We start from the raw sequence: 21,875 nt of genomic DNA on the forward strand, positions 1-21,875 counted from the left end.
ATTAATCTCACACAGCAAGGATTAATTGTTCTTTTCCCCCAAGAATCTTAGAATTTATCAGCAAGAATTGAAAAAATTTCAGCTTTTCTGAATTCCTTTGATATTTGATTTACAATCTCCTCTGTCATAATATCCAAAAAAGCATTTTGTACTGAATGGTGCATATATTTGGAGTTAGATGGTCTGTGCTTGATTTTCAGAGCAATGATTCCATCAAGCTTTACAAACAAAACCCAGCATTCTTTTTTTTTAATCCCATTATGTATCCCATAATCAATGGTATCTTTTCTTTATAACTATATCTGACAGACGAAATTCATTAGATTTTCTAATGTAAATTTTTGAAGTAAAATTAAGAGAAGAATTTCTTACAAAATGTGCACCCAATGCCTGTTTTCATTTATTGTCACTTTACTTAAATGCGTTATCATATTACCCTTATTTTGAGATTGTCGCAGCTATTTAACAAGAGCTTTGCTACTATGTGCGGAATTTAATTAGCGTTTCAGCAAACGGCCTTGTTTGTTTTCTTTCGCAATGTCTGAAGCCATCAATTCCAAATGCTTCATTGTGTAAGTCATTAGCATTATCGTAATGAAAACACCAGCTAGAATAGCAAAATATTGCATTATTGAAAACAGAATGTTTGATTAATCCAGTTTTATAATAATAATTTTTTAAATAAAAACTAAGTAAATGAACGGAAGAATTTGCAATTTTTATGCATAGGAAACAATTCCAAATTTAGTCTTGTTAGGTACAGTTTTCAGTTTTTGAAATATCACTTTGTCCAAGTGGTTTGTGTTTATTTCTCACAACTGAGATTCAGTTCTCCAATAATCCCTGCTCCTTCACTTTTAGAACTATTTTCACCATCATTTGTTTGGCTATTTGCTTCATCCTTTTATTGAATCAGTGTCGATATCTTTCACGTCAAGATCTTTAGATATCATGTTTGAATTTTCATCAAAATCTAAGGAAGGAAAAAAACTTCATTTCAGCAAGAAATTTTTTAAAGCAACTCTAATTGCATTTTCATTAAAATAACAGTATCTTCCATAATAAAATGAGTTTCGGCTGCTACCCATTCAATCTGTCAGAATTTAGCACATTAACTCGATTATGATTAAACCTCAAAAATTCTTTTGTACCTTTTAAATAATTTCTTTACCTTTAGAAATCTTGTCTTATTTGTATTAATTAGTAATTGAAAATTGTATTAATTAATAAATGTAATTTAATAATTGAATCTCGAAAACTGTTAACAATATTCCAAATGAAATTTTTTATTACATTTGGCTGTTACTTCATCTTATTGGAATTTCTCATCTAAAGTATAAATAGAATTTTTATACCTTTGTATTCAGAACAAAATTCTTTCAAATAGAATTATATACCTGTGTACCAATCCTGTATACCAATATACCTGTGTATACAGAACAAATTCTTCAAAATACTTTCAACAGAGTTGTAGTAATTTGTAATGCCTGATATTAATTAAATCGAAAAAGCATTCTCGTTTGGTTAATTTTCTTGAAAATGAGCAATGCTCCAACAAAGTATAACTATACGAAAAGGATTAAAGTCGAAGACACTGGTGAACGCGAAAGAAAAAAAAAATGAAAAAGATAAATTGTATAGTTATTCTTATAAGCCTTATCAATTCAGAAAGATGGGAAAAAATTCAATTACCTTTGACAGCAGTACTCCGAAGAATGCAAGAGGTTTCATCGTCTTGAATCCAAGGAACTTATGATGAAAAATGTCTTGGGGATTCTTTTTCTTCACTCTCATTTGTAAGACTGCAGTTACTCGATTCTAGTGTTCTAATACAGGATGCTTCACACTCGAATCATCATCAAAACTTTTTTTTACACATGACGCATTTCATTTTGCATCGATTGTTGGGCATGGATCAAATGTTAAAACACTTTACAAAATAAAATTTTGATTGTTCACTAGAATATAAAAGCTAATTTGCCACAGAATTAAAAAGGGGCAAGGACAGGTCAATTAAAAATGTTTTTAGCGTAATTGTTACATAAATAAATTTAAAAAAATAAAAATTCTATGAATTATAAGATATTAGGACTACTATGTGCGTTTATATATAATTATTTACATAATTGTTTAATAAATTAAAGTTAATTAAAAAAATTAATATTTGTATAGAAGGAAATCATTAACTACTAATTATGGTTAATTTTTGGAGAATTATTTTAATTAAAAGAATAATGATTTTCATATACGTATATTTCTATTCATGAAGTTGTTTAAATATTAATACAGATTTTAAGAAATCCTTAACAAACTGATTGAGTTAAAAATGTCTTGAAACGTGAAATTAAATTGCCCGATTTTTAATAGAAAATTTTCGTAATGTGTCCTGTCTAGGATCGCAAAATTTCTAAATCCGCCGTAGTTCACTGCTGCATTTTGAATGTTTATTACTCCATACCAAAGTATTTTAAAACATTATCTTTTGGCAGGAAGGACTCGTCACTCTCGAATATTTATCCCTATTTCCCGCTGCCCTTAGAAATAAACCATAAGGTTTTAAAACGATTTATATATATAAAAAAATTGTTATTTATAAAAATGTATACATTTTTTAATGGTGACATATTATATTAACTGATATATTTCCTTATTAAGGTTGCAATAATTGGCTTTGGGGAACTTTTAAAATTTGTTTATCTTTTTTTTTTTTTTTTTTTTTTTTTTTTTTCCTCCCCGCTGTTTCTCAAGACAGCAAGGACTTTAAATTGATAATTGTTGCTTTAAATGATACCTAATGCAGTACACTCTTTTGGATCCGACACATATGAAACCGGATATCTGTCAGATTATCTATACTTATATAAAGCTCAATGTGTGTGTGTTGGCTCTGTACAGGCCAGACCGTTTAACCTACAGCAACCAAATTTGGTACATGTATACTTTGGAGGTCGGGAATGTGCACCTGGGGTCCCTTTTTTTGAATTTTTAATTAGAATTTTAATTATTAATTAAAAACTAACTTTCCCGCCAAAAAAAAATTCATTTTCCCCACCGCCAAATGAGTAAGGCTTCCGTTTTTTTTCCCCCAACAGTAATGAGGCTAGGCTTAAGATTTTTCGGCTGATTATTTCAAACGATTCTGTTTATTTTCTTAATGTTTGATGCCTCTAAAATAAAACGTTGTTCATTAATCGACCTCTCAGATTAATTCTGAAGTACTTTTGAATTAAAATAAAACAGAATAAAGGAAATTAAAAATTTATAATCTGCATAGCGTTACCCCAACTGGCGTAGAAAAATTCACGCATTTGCGTTACCGTAACTAGCGTTGTAAATTCACGCATGCGCATTGTGTTCTGATTGTTGACATGACAACCAATATCAACGGACGATTTAAATTATTTTTAGATTAGTTGCATGCTTTTGTAATTAAAGTGTATTTATGTTAGTTATATATTTTTTGTGTATGCTTATAGTTTTAAGACCATCGTCTTTTAAGTAGTTTTTTTAACCTGTTTTCAACCGATTATTTTAAACGATTCGTTTTATTTTTTTTTAGTGTTTGATGCATTTAAAATTAAACATTGTTAATTAATCAATCTGGTCATGATGAATCTGAGAAAATTTTGTTGACAAATTTTTGAAATATTACATAAATTAAGAAAGATATTCTTTAGTGCCCATAAAGTTTAAACACTCAGTGACTGTTTTCAATAATCATATTACAAAAAAAATACTTTGTTTCAGTAAAAAAATATTATTATATTAATTGCAGATTAATCCTTTCCACTTTAATTTAAAGTATAAATTTTACGGGAACTAACAGAAAAATAGAGAGATACATATTACGTTATGACTGAAGGCGTTTATAATATTATGAGTGAATTATATGACTATCAAAATTGGAAGTTTTAAAATATTTTGATGAAGAAGCTATTAAAGTACGAATTGCATAAAATATTTAATTATTAAAATTTTAACGAACATTAAGATTGGTGAACCGGCTGGTCGCCAAAGGCGGCTATTATAGAATAAAATGCACATCACTGAATTATACAATGGCACATTTTTCTAAGTATATGAAACGAGACAACAATATGCTCAGGAGAAAAATACTATCATAAAACGTTCAGTAGGAACATATTACATCAAATCTCATATTGAAAAAGTAAAGATTTCAAGTTTTAACAGGAAGGAATAGCTCATCACCAAATAACATATTCCAACAAAATGCATCTGTTAATCTACTGAATTAAAAAAAATCGATTAAAGCAGAAAGGTTAACCCGTAACTGGAGACGAGAGTCAAAATGACTCCGCGTTGTTCATTAGCTCTGATTATCACTTGGTATTTTCTCTTTGAATACCATCCTCTCCTTAGTACCTTCAAGTTGTTCTTTCAACAGTATGCTGGCAAAAATCTAAGTATGAACACGTGCGTATAACCCAATAATTATTTTTCAAAGTTTTTGTTGTTATTTCTAAGGAGTCATTGACTCCCATGTCTTTGAAACTGCTTTTAATTTGAATTATGCAAAAACAATAAAGAATTCTAAAATATTGTATTCTTCATTCTTGTTTGTTAAATTCTAACAGTTATTAACATTAGTGTACTTCCTTAATATATAAACAAAGTAAATACTCATTAAGAGATTGTTTAGGTTTTTCTTCTAACATCTTTTCAATATTTAATATTATAATAATTAACGTTTTTAATATTAATATTTTCGCTAACTCCATGATTTCCAGAATGTATTGTTTCCAAAATAAATTCTAACGCTGTTTTTAAAAACAAACAAAATAACAATGGAATCATTTTGACTCCATGTATTCGGCCGCGTGAGGAAATTCACGTTTCCAGTTACGGTTTAAAAAATTTTTTAAAAAAACATCTGCAATCAAGGTCGTAAAATGCCTGCAATCCTTTCAGGGGAATTAGCAGAATAGCCTCAACATAAATGTATAATGGGATTTTATTATTTACGATGGCAGAAAAGATCGAAGTATTAAATTATAACCGAATCAGGAATACAGACTCAGCCATTGGGGGGGGGGGGAGGTACCTTTAACAACTCCGATTCCAAGAACTAGATTGATTTATGTTGACAGACAAGACACATTAATTTATGACTGGATCAGGGTTACTTCTGTTAATTCTACCTAGAGTGAAAACAGAAATGAATTATGTTCGTTAAAAAAAAGACAAGAAAACATCAATTTGCCGTGAAATTTCGGTTACTGATATTACTATAGCGTTTGCTCAGAAAATTTATTCATTCCATTATATTTTACTATTTATATAAAAAAAAAAAAATGGAAGGAAATTTCAAAACCTAATATGGCCGAAACCTCCAAAAAGCTCTTATTCATTTTTTCCCCAATATTGGTTTAAAACAGAAATGTATTTTTTTTATAGATGGTGAAAAAGTTTTCTTTTACTACTGTTGTGTCATGAGAACATATTTAATCTGCATTATAATTAAAAAAAGGAAAAATTAAAACAGTAACAAACTTAATGCAGTATTACAAATTTTAAATTGAAGCATTTTTGTAATAAATTTTTCAATGTCCATAAAAGGATTAAATTGATTTTATTTTTCTACAGTAGCCGGAAATAAGAATTCGTCTTTTGATATTTTGAAGAATGTGTTCATTTCTCAGTCCAAATCCGAAAGAAAAAAACCTAATTATATTTGTCTTTGAACACGATATCCCAAAGGAAACGAGCATGACATATAAAATTCGGTATACGTATTTACCGTATATTCGGTGTATTATAAATCTAGATCACCAAAATTTTGAAAGAAGTTCATTAAGGCAAGACAAATCTTTTTCTTTTTTTCCGTCCGTGATCATGCGAACAGAATAACTTAACAGAAGTGGTCTTAACCTAATTTTCTCTTATACCCTAATAAAAGCACTTTTGCAATATTAACTGCATGGCATTGGCGAACAATAGTTATAAAAAAAGTCAGCGCACAATTTTTGGTGATTAATCATTAAGACATGGATAATGCATAATAACTAAAACTCCGAAATGTGTATTTTAGCCACCTTTCAATTGATTGAAACTAAAATTGAACGCAGAGTTGCAGTTGTAGTTACAAAATCACAAATCAAATTTCATATATCTAAGCTACAGCACTTTTGAGTTGCCACGGCATTTACATGCTTGTGAAAGTAAAACCGACAGGCGGTCAAACTCACAGTGAATTTCGTCCCAAATTTGATAGATTTCTATATTTTGGATGCTAGATCTCTGTACCAAATTTTAATCTTCTATATCTCCTTGATTGTAATTATCGTATTCACTTATATTTGGATAAGCTGACAAATAAACTTTCTCTGAATGCTTTTCATTCAAAATTTGATAGAAACATAAGAATTTGGTGTTAAGATCATATAACAAATTTCATAGCGCAGTGAAAAGTGTTTCTGAGTTATGGAGTTCACAAACCATAGGACAAACATAATGCTAAAAATGTGTTTTCAAATATGGACCTGGAGTTCCAATTTTTTGATGATTACAATATTTTTTCTATATTTCGTATAAGAGAAAGTAAAAAATAACAAGTGAATAAATAAAATCGGAAAAGTGGTTTGAGCATAACATGAATTTTAACTGAATTTTGCAGTTAACTTCTAACTAAATAAGAAGAGAGTCTAAAATACTTTAACTATTCTGTTCTCTATATTGTAACAAACCTGTGATGTTACTTCCCAGTACGGTTAGTTCCATTACTGGAAAGACCGTTTTACGATCAGCTCTGTTGGATCACGACCTTCGAAAACACGAAGGTCGTGGTTGGATGCCGAATCAGTGATTCCAGGGCTTGGAGACCATTTGGCGACAAAATAGATAATACTGGAATCTTCCAGAATTTTGGCGATAGAGCCGCTAGGAACCGAGATATGCTCGACTGTTCGAGAATCTTCTCTGCCATGTCTCGGGAACTATAAAAGGCCACGCGACCGACCTGGAGGCAGTATTTGGAGTTAACGTTGGTTAACAGTTGAACGAGTTCTCTCTTTGAATGCTTCGATGTTGGGCTGTTTGTGATAAGTGCTGCTGTGTATTGCTTGTGTGAATCACGGCAGTGAATTTGTTGTCTGCGTGCCCGTGACTTCATGTTAATAAAGTTATCATTTGCAACCGAGGATTGTAGACCGTGCGTCTCCGTACACCCACTACAAGCGAACCCGTTAACTTTACTACTTAGTGGACGAAGTTCCGTAACAATATAAAAAGGTGGACGTAAAATAAATTTTATAACGGGAGGAAAAATAATTTTTGTTTTTATCTGTAAAGCAGTTGAAACAATTTTTGATATTAATTATTCCGAAGAATAATATAATACAATTTAGAATAAAAAAATATTTATTTTCAAAAGCAAATTGTTCTCCATGTTATGTTTAGCTCAAATTACCTTAAATGCAATAAGAGAAAGTTTGAGATAAATATTTCTTCAAGCAAATCATTAGTTAATATGCTGTACATCCCCATTTAAATATTGTTCCTATTATAATGTTTTTCAATTAAGTTTTAATCGGATGGAATTACATCTTATTTCTTTATTCAAGGTAAAATATTTATTTCTTAAATTATCTATAAAGTTTTGAGCAAATAATTTGACAAATTTTCTAAACTAGAATATTTTTGTTTTTTCTCCTTTTTTAACAACAAAAAGAAATCATTACAATTTATTTATGGATTTTAACTTATTTATTTTTTGTTTCATATGCGGTTTTTTTCCAATTTATTTTATACAAAAATGTAATTGTCTTATAATATTTTTCGAAAAATTAATTTGGAACGGTCACATACTTTAAAACAAACAAACAAAAAATCCTCTTGAGAGTTTTATCCTCAATTTTCTACTCTATTTCTTTATAAAAGTGCCATTTAAAAAATGTGATCAAGAGCAGTTTCATCTAGAAGATATGTTAATAAACGTTTCAGTGTTTAGCAATCAGGATTATTTTAACATCTACACTATTAGAAGATATCGATCAGATTAGAAACGAACTAATAAAAAAGCCCTTGTATATTACTCAGTTGGAACCTGATACTGAATTTAACACTAAATATGTCATTTCCTTATAGCATTCTATCTTCCTGAAGCTACGGACTACATATTAGACAAATGTGATATCTTGTAGTCACTACAGAACGTGACTAAGCTGATCGTCTAGTCGAATGGTATTTTAACCCCCCCCCCCAAAAAAAAACCCCCACTTTTTTAAATTTATTGGTTTGAGTTGATTATCCAAAATAAACCTGAAATTTAAAACCTGTATAAGAAGTAGAGATTCAAATACCGTTTTCCCGAGTTTAAATAAAAAAAAAATATTCATAGTAATCTGAGATGAAGCGTTTAAATAAAAAAGTTAAAGGTATTTAAAAAAAAACAACTTCTAAAATGAGCTATCGAAAACTGCAATAGCTGTATTAAGATAGAAGCAAATTTTTTAAAAATGGCAATTTCAAAATATATTTCATTTTTTTTTTTGAAAAATTGGAGTAAAATATTTGGAATTTTACTTAAGTATATAAGAAAGAAATAAACGGTAAAAATGTATTTCAGGTCGATATATGTAGCAATTTTTGAAAAATTCCGTTTTATTCAAAACAAAGAGATTTATTGAAAAAATCCTGTAAATACTTTCTATTAATCAAACTTTGCGAACTAAATAAATAATAATTAAAAAAAATCCTATTCTAAAAATGTTGCTCTACGCTTTCAAACCGCATCAAGAGGTCGATTTTCTCAAAATAGAAGTGAAAATTGTAGTTAATGTGTCTCAATTATTAAGTCCAAATACATTTTCCGATTTTTCTTTTAAATTTAATTTTCGATGCTTTTTTTGGGCGGGTGGAGAGAAATCAACCATTGTATTACTATTTAAATTTACAGACTATTTAAAATTACAGAACGCTTTTAAAACATGATTTTTTTTCTCATATTAATAGATTTTTTTAAATTTCAGGATTAAAAATGTTTGGTGTTTCAATTTCATTTATCCCTTATCCGATAACATATCAGAAAGAAAATTTAGAGGTCTAATTTGGATAGCCAATTCAACTTAAACTAATTAAACTGTTATGGATTTTTTTCTCTGAAATTTGGAGCTTTTCAAGATAATTACACTTGGTTATTATTGTATTTTCTTAGTCTACACAGCTTCGTAATATCCACATATCAAATTGCATAAAAAATATAGTTGTGGAGATATAGATACTGAATTCGAAAAATTTCATATGACAAGAAACGTAAACAAAAAGCTGTTCAGTGTAATCAGTTATTTTATTTCTAACTGCTAAAGGAAAATTTGAATTTATAACTGTTTAAGAGCAATTATTTATCATTATCATTACTTAACTGCCAAAAACAAGATGAATTATTTTTCCTGTTTCGTATACAAAGATAAAGAACTGAAGTCGTCAAGAAATTCGACCTCGATATTTAAATGAACATTGATGTTTGAGAGTCACTTATCATCACGAATAATGCGAAATTGTTACTCTCACGAGAAACGGACTTCTGTAACAAAAGTAACACACACAAAAAAACTTTTTAGCACAATAACTAGGTATTATTTTTTAATAGTCTTCTTCGCAATTAAGTAGTTCTACGATTAGAAGATTTACAAATATTAAATAGAATTTTATCAAATATATTCTAATATTTGCCACGACGTGATGATTATTTTGGTGGAGCACCTGGATTCGATGGTCCTTAATCTCCGAAACCTTATAGCTGATTTAATTTAACCTTGTTTAAAAAAATAATGATCTAAACCTAAATATTTTACTGCTTGATTAGCTGTTGATCTGTAAAGGAATTATTGTTAATTAAAAAGAGAGAGAGAGAGAAATAATATTGATAAATAAAATACATAAATAAATAATAAATAGATAATATTAATAATTATAAACAGTAATTAATTAATAATTAAATAAAAGCAAAATATAATTAGAATAAAATAATCTGGATGAATAGGGTGATTGCTTAGTTGTCCGCTTTAAATGTTGTTTGCACGCCTTCGTCGATTCTGTCAGGGCGCTGCATGCAGGACCTGTACGGTTATTGATCATTTACCTTTTGTTGTTACTCATTTGTATTGAAAAAGTTTGATGCTAATTTTTTGAAGTAATCCGTTTTTGTTTGTATTTTGAGTTCTTTGAGTATGTGTTTGTTTCTGGTATACCATGGTGCTCTGGCCATTTCTCTGGTTAATCTATTTTGCGTTGTTTCTAGTTTGTTTATATGAAATTTAGCTGCCGCCCCCCATACTGGTGACGCGTAGCTCATTAATCGCCCGATTATGGTATTCTAATATTTAGCAAAATTAATAAGAATTTTAATTCTTTTTTGCTAACTTCTGAACTTGAGCTGAACGCGAGTTAAACGGACAAAAAACAAACATAATTCAGTTTGCTTCACAGGTTTTCTATTTTAAAAAAAATCTTTAAGCAGATTTGTTTTCAAGCCAATTTAAAACGAAGAACAGACGATATTCAAGATAATGTTGCAAATCTTTTGTAAATTTGAAAATGAGTGCTGTGAATTTCAGACTTCAATGATATCAGCTAATGTCACTAACTGTAGAAGAAAAATAATTTGTCATTTCACGGATTTTAAATTTTTTTTTATTGCATATTAATACTGAAATATCAAAGATTTACAATAAATAAATCTATTGAACTCAGTTGATTTACTATGTAATGATTTACTCTAAAACCAAAGGGAAAATAATTTTTATGTAATTCTGTGTGAAAGCAGCTATTTCACAAAATAGTTATTTTAGATCCGATTATCAGATGCACATTTCAGCAATATGATATTTAATTTATTTCTATTACAATATGGAACATATCACATTCGCATTTTGAACAGTTAATTTGCGATTGCATGGAATAGTATATAAAACTAGATGTTAGATGAATTACGAATTAAACTGTTATCTGTAAAACTTAACAAGTTCATGACGAGTTTCAGCTCTCAAATGTACCCAAGGAGTTAATGAGCTGAAACGTATCAATTTACATATCATAATATGGGTTTTACTCCAAATCTAGTAATAGAAAAAAGTGCCACTAAGAGGCTTGGCAAAATATTTGTTGCAGATTGAAAGCGTTTATAAATTTTGAGATTTTTAGATATTAAAAAAAATACTTTACCTTATCTCTACTAATAATAAAAGCTAATATTTGTGTCTTACAGGAAAGAGTTGCCAAATGTTTTAGATATATACTTGAAAGGTGGAAATGTACAACCTCGGTGCAATATAGTTTGAAAATTTTTTAATAATTAATATTAATATTCTGTTTATACTAGTATTAATTCGTTGATAATTTCCACAAAACTTGCTTTTTAAAATCCTTCTTAAAAAATCTTTTTCGTATTATCAAATAAGCTATTGCAAAATTTTGTTAACACTTTTTATTGTTTTAAGAAGAGTTGAACCTATTTAACTGTTCCTACAAATATTTAATCTTATGTCTTTTTCCTCACTATTAAAAACTAAGAAATAAAAAAATATTCATTTTTACACAATCCTTAATAATATTATACATTTTATTGCATCATTTTTATTAAATATACTAACAAAGCTTTCTAAGATAATAGTCACTGCACCCACAGCTGCGCCTGCGTTTATTCTTCGTGCATGCATGCAAGAAAAAATGCATACAATTTTACATTATAGTCTTGGAATTCTATTTTCAATCCTCTAATGTTTTACAATTCTGAATCCTAACTAGAATAATAAATAATTACTATTTAAGATTGCGTATAAATAAAACTCATTTATAATAATTTGACACATATACTATGTAAAGGTTCTTTGGCGCTTCTTTTTTAGAACATTATAACATATATTCGGTCACGAGAGAAATATGAAAGTCTGTAGATTGATACTCTTAATTCTAAATTTAAAAGACTAAATTTTACATGAAGTCTAAAAATTAAAAAAAAAATGATAGTCATAACTTCAAAACTGAACGTTTTTCTGCAAATTAATATTAAATTTGACCTATTTTTAAATTCAGAATCTTGCGCACAGTAAAACATAGATTAACATTTTGAAAAAATATCCAATTTATATTTTTTCATAACTTTTTTTTTCTTTTCTTGAAATTATATAAATACTTGAGTAATAATGTAATTGTGTATTAATATTTGTTAATTAGATAGGTTAAAAACAAGAGTTTTTGCTGCCACAGGTAATCATTTGTTAAAGAGTTCCGAGATCCCGTAATTAAACGTATTCCTTTATTTCACATTTGTGTATTATGTTCGCCATTTTAATAAACAGGTCATTTCAATCTACCGACGAAAAGATAGCTTGCAGTTTTACATTGAAAGCAATTAAATTTTTATTAATTTGTAATTAGCAATATTTCATGGGTGTACGTTTTTAATTTACTTAAGTTTACGTTCGGTGAATGTCATAATTCTGCTTTAATTCTGTTTCTCACAATTGGTTTCAGGTTTTTTCTAACTTAACTTCACTATAAATCATTCAAATCTATATTAAAAAAAACTTACACAGTATCAATGTAGAAAATATTTATTGCCAATTCGAATTTCCAAGCAACAAAAATAATAATTAGAGTTTATTAATATTAAAAGGACCTTTTAGAACTATTAAACTAAGAACTTTAGAAAGAATTGCATGGCTGGAGAAATCTCGTGAAACCTATCAGTATATAAGAACACATACATAATAATGTTAATGTAGACAAATATTTATAATTAATTTCAATTTAAAAAATTACAAACAACATTAGAAGAAATTAATAGTAAAAATAAAATACATAAGTTTGGACACAAAATAAAAGGTCCAGTTAATTCTCCAAGAGTTATGGAACTAAATATCTATCCAATATTTTCTCAATGGGATATAGCTGAGGCTTTGTGTAATTCAATGCAATCATTAATGGCTTGTATATTTTTGCTTCTTTTATCACTTCTTTCACAGAAAAACGTACACAATCCCAGAATTCTCTAAGGATTTTGAAATAATCAGCATCTTTCCAACCTGCTTGAATCTTCTTAAGGATATAAGTTATTATCCATCTAACAGTATGCTCATTTAGTACATATGGAATGTATCTTATTTCATCAATAAGTTTTGGGAAGACGTTTTGCAATGGCCAGTCAAGATAGGTGGAATAAACTTTCCTCTCAAAATGAATCGCACTTATTTGTTTTCGCCATTCTATACGATTAATGCAGGACCGCAGATCATCACGATGGATTTTATCTACCACATGACAATTTTCAAAATAATCTGAACTGACTAACCAGTCTATCCTATCGAAAAAGGCACTCACTCGAATACGATAGTCATTTGGCCAAATATTTTCAGTGTCGAGACTTTCATTGGCAATTTGAAACCAAGTAGAAGGAATAGCGCCTTCTCTGATCCAATCAGTCCAAAAACGTACTGCGAGGTTGGCGTTTTCTGTGAACAATTTTCTTTTATCATGAACTTTCATTTTCGCCCATAAGTTCAAAATATCAGATTCCAAAAAATAGGTACATGCCAATAAGAAGCATTTATGAATATCCATAGTTCCACCTCGAACCCATTCCTCAGCTGTTCTTGGCCTGTCAATTGTTCCTTCCGATTTCCAAATAAGAATGCTCTTGTAATCTTCATTAACTGACCTTAAAAATACTTCGTGGTCTTCTATCCAATCCTTTACTTCTGAATGTATGGCTCGTAGAGATCTGGCTACTTTCCTTGCCAGTGAAGTGGGCAGATATTGGTGCATTTCCTTCTCAACTTTTTTCTCTATTTGTGCCCACTTTTGTCGTATTCTGCGGTTCGCGCTCATTCTGGGGGCCTCGTCCACTATTTCCAATTCATCTATCAAAGCACTGATTCGAGAATTATAATAAAGAGCTACGGATATTTTTACTATTGCTAAGTGTACCAAGGAGGGTAAGAGAAACAATTTTAAACCCATTTTCAAGTATCCCTAGAATTTAATTATAAGCTGCCTATTCGTATCAAGTGCAAATCTGTTGCAACAGTTAAATTGAACGTAGGAGAAATAATCTTCAATATCTCCGAACGATCTCTCTTCTGTTTAAAGTGAAAAATAATAACAAAGCAATTATTCATAAGCCATATTTGAATTCTTCTCTTTATTTTTGCATGGAGATGCAGCCTAAAAGAAAAAGATGACATTTTTAATTTTTAAGCAGTAAGAGAGATTGGAAAGAAAAATTGTTTGGTTTGAAAACTAATGATCAGATTTTAAATTTTTAAACGAGTATTTCAAATAAATGAGTATGTTTTTCTTAACATATTAATTTGCGTAATAAAATAATTCTTAACTTTATAATAAACACCTTTACCATAAAAGAACTCGATCATACGAGATTTCGATCTCGTAAATCTTTTGCCATCCCATTCCGAATATTTCCCCTTTTAGAAAAATAATTTGCTGAAATTTGCTTGCTCTTTTTAAAAGATGGACGAATACAACCCAGAAATTGAGCAAATCTTGCATATTACAGACGTTGTTGTCGATTTCGCTAGGCAAATTACATTTGGAAGTTCATACAATGAATGTTGGGAACTATTAGACTCGACAACAAAAAGTGACACTTTTCGAAATAATACAAACATATGTATCACTACAATAAATGCCAACACTTTAGACCCAGATCCATTAATAAAAAAAATAACTGATGATTGCAAGCTTCATGGTATCACATTGAGTAAAAAAAAAAAAAAAAAATGTTGCAAAAAAGAGATTCTAAATGAAACATGTATTTAAGCTGTTGACAGGTATAACAAATATAAATGAAGAAATTTTATGAGGAAAAGAAAATTGTTGAATCATTATTCGAATTAGTCAAATTTTAAAAAATTCAATTGATATCGCAATAATTTTACATTGCGCAATATTTTAATTTTAATATGAAATATTTTGTATCAATATGTTTTGAAAAGTGCATTTCTTATAAAATATTTTCCTTTTGAATAGCAGTTTTCTTAGCAATTATTTTGAATTAATATTAAAATTCTCATATATGCAGAAATGGGCTATGATTCACGCACTTTTCGTTAGCGCAGCTAGCGCGGACATTCGGGGTAATGCTATAAATAAATTATATTTATTCATAAACACTGAAATCGAATCACTGGAGCACCTACATTGAGCCATTTCTTTTTCTATTCTAATTTGGAAACATTTAAAAAATGGATATCTTGAAAATCGTGTCATCCACAATGCTCACAACATCTTGAAAAGAAACTGGCAATAGACTAACTTTAATAAGAATTTATGAACGAGGGACTGAGTTGCATTTAATATCACAAAAGTCTAATTTTGATGGAACAAATAAATAATCTTAACTTCTCAATAAAGGAATATAAAAAGTCAACATTTACTTCTATTCAAAAACTACCGTCAGGTTGGAAATGAATGCTATAATGACAAATAGAACAGTAAATCTACTTAAATAGAATTAAGTTAAATTATTATTATTTTTATGAATCTTGAATAATTAATCTTGAATCTTTTATACAAATTTATCGCTGATTCAAAATTTTTTTATTCCCTTGAATTTTCTATTGTTTCTGGACTTAGTTACTCGATTCTTTTGAATAAATAAATTTTTAATACCATTAATTTGCTCGAGAACTTAAATGTATTTCAATGTGATGCATTTCAAACAACAAATTAAATACTTCACTTTGTGAAACTTTTATAAATTTCAACTTTAAATATTCAGTAAAAACTGCTGAAAAAAAACTGATATTAAAACTGCTAAAATTAACAATAAACATTACTTTATTTACAAAAATTATATATTATTGTTTGTATATTTATTAAAACTGTTAAATAATAAAAATAAACCTTTGCTTTTTCAATTTTTAGTTCAAAAGTTGTTTTCTTTTGTGGATCATTTTTAGGCAGTTTTTTTAATTCAAATTTTGGATAATCCGAATTTGGTACTCATTGGCTTCCAATTAAACAATCTCCTTTGCTCTTCTTTAATGCTTTATCTCCTTTGCTTTTCTTTAATGCTTTTATTGCATTAATTAGTTACTTATGAAAAAGCAAGATTTGCTTTAAATAGATCTAATTTTTTTTCAAATATAACGTTGGTATAAATTATCAGTAGATGTTCAAGTTAAAATATTTTTTTTTTTTTAAATTTTCAGATGAAAAATCAGAGAACTGATTCTGTTTGAATATTACACACTATCAGCAGTTCAGTCGAAGTGTACATTTTCTGGAGAAAAAAAAATAATTTATGGATTTAAGTTGTTAAAAGAAATATTGTGGGTCTAGAGGCCTATTTTAGCGTACAAATTTTGCTAGACAGAATTCAAGGACCGAAAAAGAATGCAATTCTAAATATGTTGTTCTATGACTTCAAATTGTATCAATAATAATCAATTTGGCAAAAAATAAATTAATAAATATTTTACCTCAATTATTTAGCCTGAATTCGTTTTCCGAAGATAGTTATGCTTATAAGTCTTATTTTTAATGTTTTTAGAGAAGCAAACGCCACAGAGTTAAGATTTTTTTCTCAATTTTTTTAATTTAAAAGCATTTTTATATGATCATTGTTTTTTTAACTAGGACAAATGTTTCATAAATAATGCTGCATCTTGATACGAAATTTTTATTATTTATTCTCTTATATAACATTTACTTTAATGGAATTCTAAAAATTTCACTTGGATTAAAATAGAATAAAAATATTTTTTAAAATTTGAACTCTTTTAAAACTTGCACCTTAATTTTAAGTTATAACTATATTTTACAGTTCAATGAATAGATTTTAACAATATGTTCAAACTATTTTAATTTTTATTCTGATATTAACAGTTTTTAATTAAATGTGTAAAATCAATGTTAAAAAAATTTTACTCTGATATTAACGGTTTTGAATTAAATGTGTAAAATCAATGTTAAAAAAATTTCTATCTCCACCCTATTCTGTCCAGGTGCAAATTTAGAAGCCTGTTTTAGATAGCTGGATCAACAACATAAATCAGCAAAACTGCTTTTACGTATTTTTTCCAGTTTTTGCTATTTTTTATGGCAGTTTAACTGGACTATAAATAATATAGCGCACCAAGGTAGAATCTCATGACCAAGCTTCAAGGAAGACGAGAGTCCATGCCATTTACCAAAAGCTATGGCCCAACTCCCAAATTCTACGCTACTACAGGAGATAGCTTCTTGATGAAGCGGGCTCTCCTTGAACTGCACAAGTCTCCGCAGGTAGAATCTCATGTATATCTAACTCTTTAAATAATACTCATTTTTAAATGGTACTCGTCCCTAGAACTGTACCAAATTCCTTACAAGGCTCGGTATTTTTAGCGTCTCACAAATCTCCAGCATAACAAGCTAACGCTGTTCTTGTTCAAAATGCGTACTCGGCTTTCTTCATTACTGCGAAAAAGCATCCTACCGTACATGAAAGGAATATATACTGTTTCTAATTATATAGCAAATGACAAATATTTTACAAGAGGAAATTTTAAGATTCAAAAATATTTGAAGTAACGTAATGCATATTACTTCTAATATAAATCGTGATGCTCTATCTAAAATAAAAATAAATTTTTCAATGTTCTCTGATTAAAATTGCAAAAGACAATGCACTAATGACAATTTCCAACTTCTGAAACTAAAATTTTGCTTATTCGTTCAAAAAAAAAAAAAAAAAAAAAAAAACCCAAAAGGGGGGGGGGGATATGAGAAGCAAGACATAGATAACAATATATGAAATAATATGGCAGATAAAATATTCGGGTGGATCCTAGCACAAACCACCTCTTGGCGTCTTTTTGAATTCTCACCAAGCGAGTGGTGATAACGTCGCCAATGTGGCAACCTAGACGGATTTTTTTATTTGCTTTTTATATTTATTTCATTTTATTTATTTATTATTCATTTTTATTACTTATTATTTTTTTTTTATTATATTTATTATTATTATTAATTTATTATTATTTCTGGCGACTTATTTGAAATCTCGCCAAGTTGACTGCTAATTGAATATTAGTTATTATTATTTTTCAATTAAAAAACGATACTTGAAGGCTAGAAATAATAAAATAATAATAATATAATAAAAAAATAAAAATAAATAAGTAAATAAATAAAATGAAATATAATAAAAAATTAAAAAAAATTCCGTCTAGATTGTCACATTGGCGACGTTATCACCCCTTGTTTAGCGAGAGTTCAAAAAGACGCAAAGAGGTGGGCTGTGCTAGGATCCACCCACAACGGTAGGTTAAATTATAATTAATGAAATAATTAAGAAGATATATGGTCAGCAAGAATACACAAATGTTCAGAAAATATGAAATAATGGATTAGAAGATGATAAAAACATGTTAAAAAAAAGTAAAAAGTATGCTTGACATTCTGCAACAAACTAAAACTATTTGCTAATAATTCTATTTATTAAATCGAATTAAAACTTTAAAGTCAATCAATTCTGAATGTATAACTTAAACAGAATTGGTTGATTAAAATTAAGGAAAAGAGAAAAAGCATTTAAATATTGTTCAAACATCAGTTATCTCAAGCATTAATATAAAGAAAGAAAGATAAAAAACCAAACAAGTATATTATGACACACAGACTTAGAAGCAAACCGATAAGCCATGTGAAATATTGAAGTTCATTTTAAATGAGAAAACAGACACAATTGGAAATAATTATTTTGAAAAATGCTCATTCCCAGAGAGAAATTTGTTTACTGCATTGTTTCAAATCTGAAATTATATGAAGAAAAAGAAACATGTAAATGCTAATTTTTTGATTTATCAACGATCCAAAGAGTTATATTAAGAGAATGATGATAAATTAATAGGAACATTAAAAGCACGCATATAAAACATATCGCACCAAACCGAATAAAATATCATTCATGTGCCATGTATCTAATCCATGTATAAAACTAAAACAATCGATGGACATTCAAAAATGAAATAGATCATTGAGAAAACAGAAAAAAGAAGTAAAACATCGTTTTTATTAGATTAGAGAACACAGAAAAAAGCATAATAAAACAAAATCAAATTCATGTTTCTTCTGTACTAATAGTCCAAAAATGTTTCAAGGAAATATAAACCAATAAACAAAATCTTCAGTAAAAATATGGCAAAAAGAAGTTAGTTGGAAAAAAATTACATATGAAACCGGAGTAATTCCGGTATGCATTCATTTCAAGGTATCATATTTTAAATGATAATGTTGTGACATTCATAGACATTATCCAGCTATAAAAATAATTTGGTGGAATCCATAAGCACTTCCAATTTTCTATGAAAATAATGAATCAATATAATACTTTCCTTCGAAAATATTTCATACAGATTATATAGAAAATGGAATTGCTAATGTCGCTTTCCGTTTTATTCCTATCTTTGATTTTATAAATGACAATTACGAAATTTAAGTATAACAGTAAAAGCAGCAGTTTTAAGTTTAATCATGCATAAAAATATCTTACATTTACTTAAAACAGTACATTTTACTTACCTAAGTCGCTCAAACTGATTTCGTCTCCAACAATCGGTTTCGGTTCTAAAATTTCGAATACTCTCAAACCCAAATTCCACGTCTGCAATGTCCAGACGAAACAGGGAAAAGAGTATTCTACAACGCATGAGTTCGGAGAAAAACAGAGGATATACCGGATGAATACCTTAGATACATCCAATATGCTTGTGACCTTCGAATTATAAATTACGATCATCATATCTTTTCTGTGAATCATACTGACAGAATTTTAACCAAAACATATTCCCATCTGCCATTCGAAGCAATTAGAATTTACGTTCTTTTTTTTTTTTTTTCAGGTTCATTTTTTTTCTTTTTATATTGAAACAAGTGAGTGCATCCAGATGTTTGTAGCATGTGGAATTATTACTTTCCTTCCACTAATTTCATAGTTATTGCTAAGGCTTACAAGCTGCCGATTTATTTAAGAAAGCATTTGAAAGTTATACGATACTCATTATACTTTATTTGGAATGTTTTTTTTGAAAGGTTAAATCTATTTCATATTTTTACTTTTCCTTCAAGAACAGAATCATTTTAATTATAATTTTTTTAAATTAAAAACACTCTTTTATTACTGTTCTTAAAATCGGAAATATTTTTAATTCAAATTATTGAAGTCAAAAAAAATAATTAAAAAGCATGTTATGCCGATAAAAATATTCTAAACGAATGATCGTTTAATAACAAATATTTAAGAATTTACTTTATTATGATTCTATTATGGTTTAATGTATTGCTTTGAAAGCATGCGTATTTTTAAAAGCTTCAGTTTCATTAATTTTCAAAGTCATTTCAACCTTTTAATCTTTAATATATGTATTTCGCAATTCAGTATTATAATATCTCAAAATCACCTTTTCTCAAATTCATTATCTGATTCTATAACTAATGTTCAATGAAAATTAATAAATAAATTTATAATTAAGTCCTTAAGCTGAAAAAATACTGCGTATTCATCAGAAACACACAACTATATAAAAAATTTTAAGTTCTTGTATATTAGAATGGCAATAAAAATTTCATTTAAAAAATCCATCTTTACAAAACAATTCGAAAGAAACCACATTAAATTTCATTAAAAATAATTTTTAAAGAACATTTTTTGTTTATCGAATAGCGATACTTATTTTTTTATTTTGATTAGTTCCCACTTTTTAATCTTGAGATAAATTTTTCTTAAACTCAGTACCTTATGTTGCCATTGGTGTAGAATCAAAATTTAATTTAATTAATTTATTAAATAATAATTAGATAATTAAATAAAATAGTGAATTCTCATAAGGGTAGGTCATGGATATATTCCACTTCAGACAAGAAAACTGTACAAAATTTCGAAACAATAGCTCATCAGAAAATTAGTGTAAAATATATAAAAATGCTCTCTTTAAAACATGATACAATTTGAAAATAAATAATAAAAAAAATCATTTAATTATTAAAACAAACTGATTGAAGTTTGTAATAATAATAAAAGTATTGATTAGAAACTTTACTAAACGCATTTACTGACAATTGATTAATTTATTTTGATTGCTATAATAGTTTTTGATTCCACGTACAACATTAGTGTTCAGTCAGTGCATGACAATTCCATAAATGACGAAGCAGGAGTTGAACTTTCATAGGTTTATTTTCACACATATATGGACACGGACATTTCTAAGCTACCACACAAACACATCACAACACAAAAGACGGGAGGGAGAGTATGTACATGTCGCAGCGTCGGCGTCTCGAATACATCTGGTTAGGGGAACAGAATTTCCCCTTTTCTCCACCGGAGGGAGTCAAAACTCTAACAATTAGAGATATGAATAATGTCACACTGAACTCTTTATCAATATTGGCTATGTTCTCCAAATTCTTGCGGTTAATCTTAAAGTTCGTTAATAACATGCTGTTAGTACATAAATACCGAAGTAAAAAAAAAAAAAAAAAACTGAACTGAAGTTCTTTTATTCTAATTAATAGCTATAAATAAAATATTCAAAACCGGAACAGATAAGATCTTAATTCCAACATTAATTTTAAAAAGCAGACTATTTTCCCAATAATATAATTGAAAGATCAAACGATAAATTTGTACTTTCTATCATAAAATGGTATTCTCTGCATTTAATTAAAAAAGGAATTGCAAACGACAGTTAATTTCTTCAAATGTGTTTAAAATACAGAGATTGCCAACTGATACAAACCTTTGGATTTGCTTAAAAACTTCAAAGCTTTTCAATAATATAAATTTTGTAATAAACCTATATTTGTATATTATTTTTATAATATTTGCAACTTCAATCTTATTTAATTTT

General features: G+C 28.3%; 1 protein-coding gene across 1 annotated transcript; it reads right to left on the bottom strand.

The window, feature by feature from the left end:
- Positions 1–12,646: 12,646 nt before the first annotated feature.
- LOC129969143 (uncharacterized) lies at positions 12,647–19,700 on the bottom strand. The gene is made up of 2 exons (XM_056083569.1): positions 19,546–19,700; positions 12,647–14,181 (listed from the first exon to the last, which is right to left on the bottom strand). Exon 2 carries the CDS (start codon positions 13,975–13,977, stop codon positions 12,865–12,867), a length of 1,113 nt encoding a protein of 370 aa, XP_055939544.1. The 5' UTR covers positions 13,978–14,181; positions 19,546–19,700; the 3' UTR covers positions 12,647–12,864.
- Between the last annotated feature and the right edge of the window lie 2,175 nt (positions 19,701–21,875).

The sequence above is a fragment of the Argiope bruennichi genome, chromosome 5 (genome assembly GCF_947563725.1).
Source record: "Argiope bruennichi chromosome 5, qqArgBrue1.1, whole genome shotgun sequence".
NCBI lineage: Eukaryota > Metazoa > Arthropoda > Arachnida > Araneae > Araneidae > Argiope > Argiope bruennichi.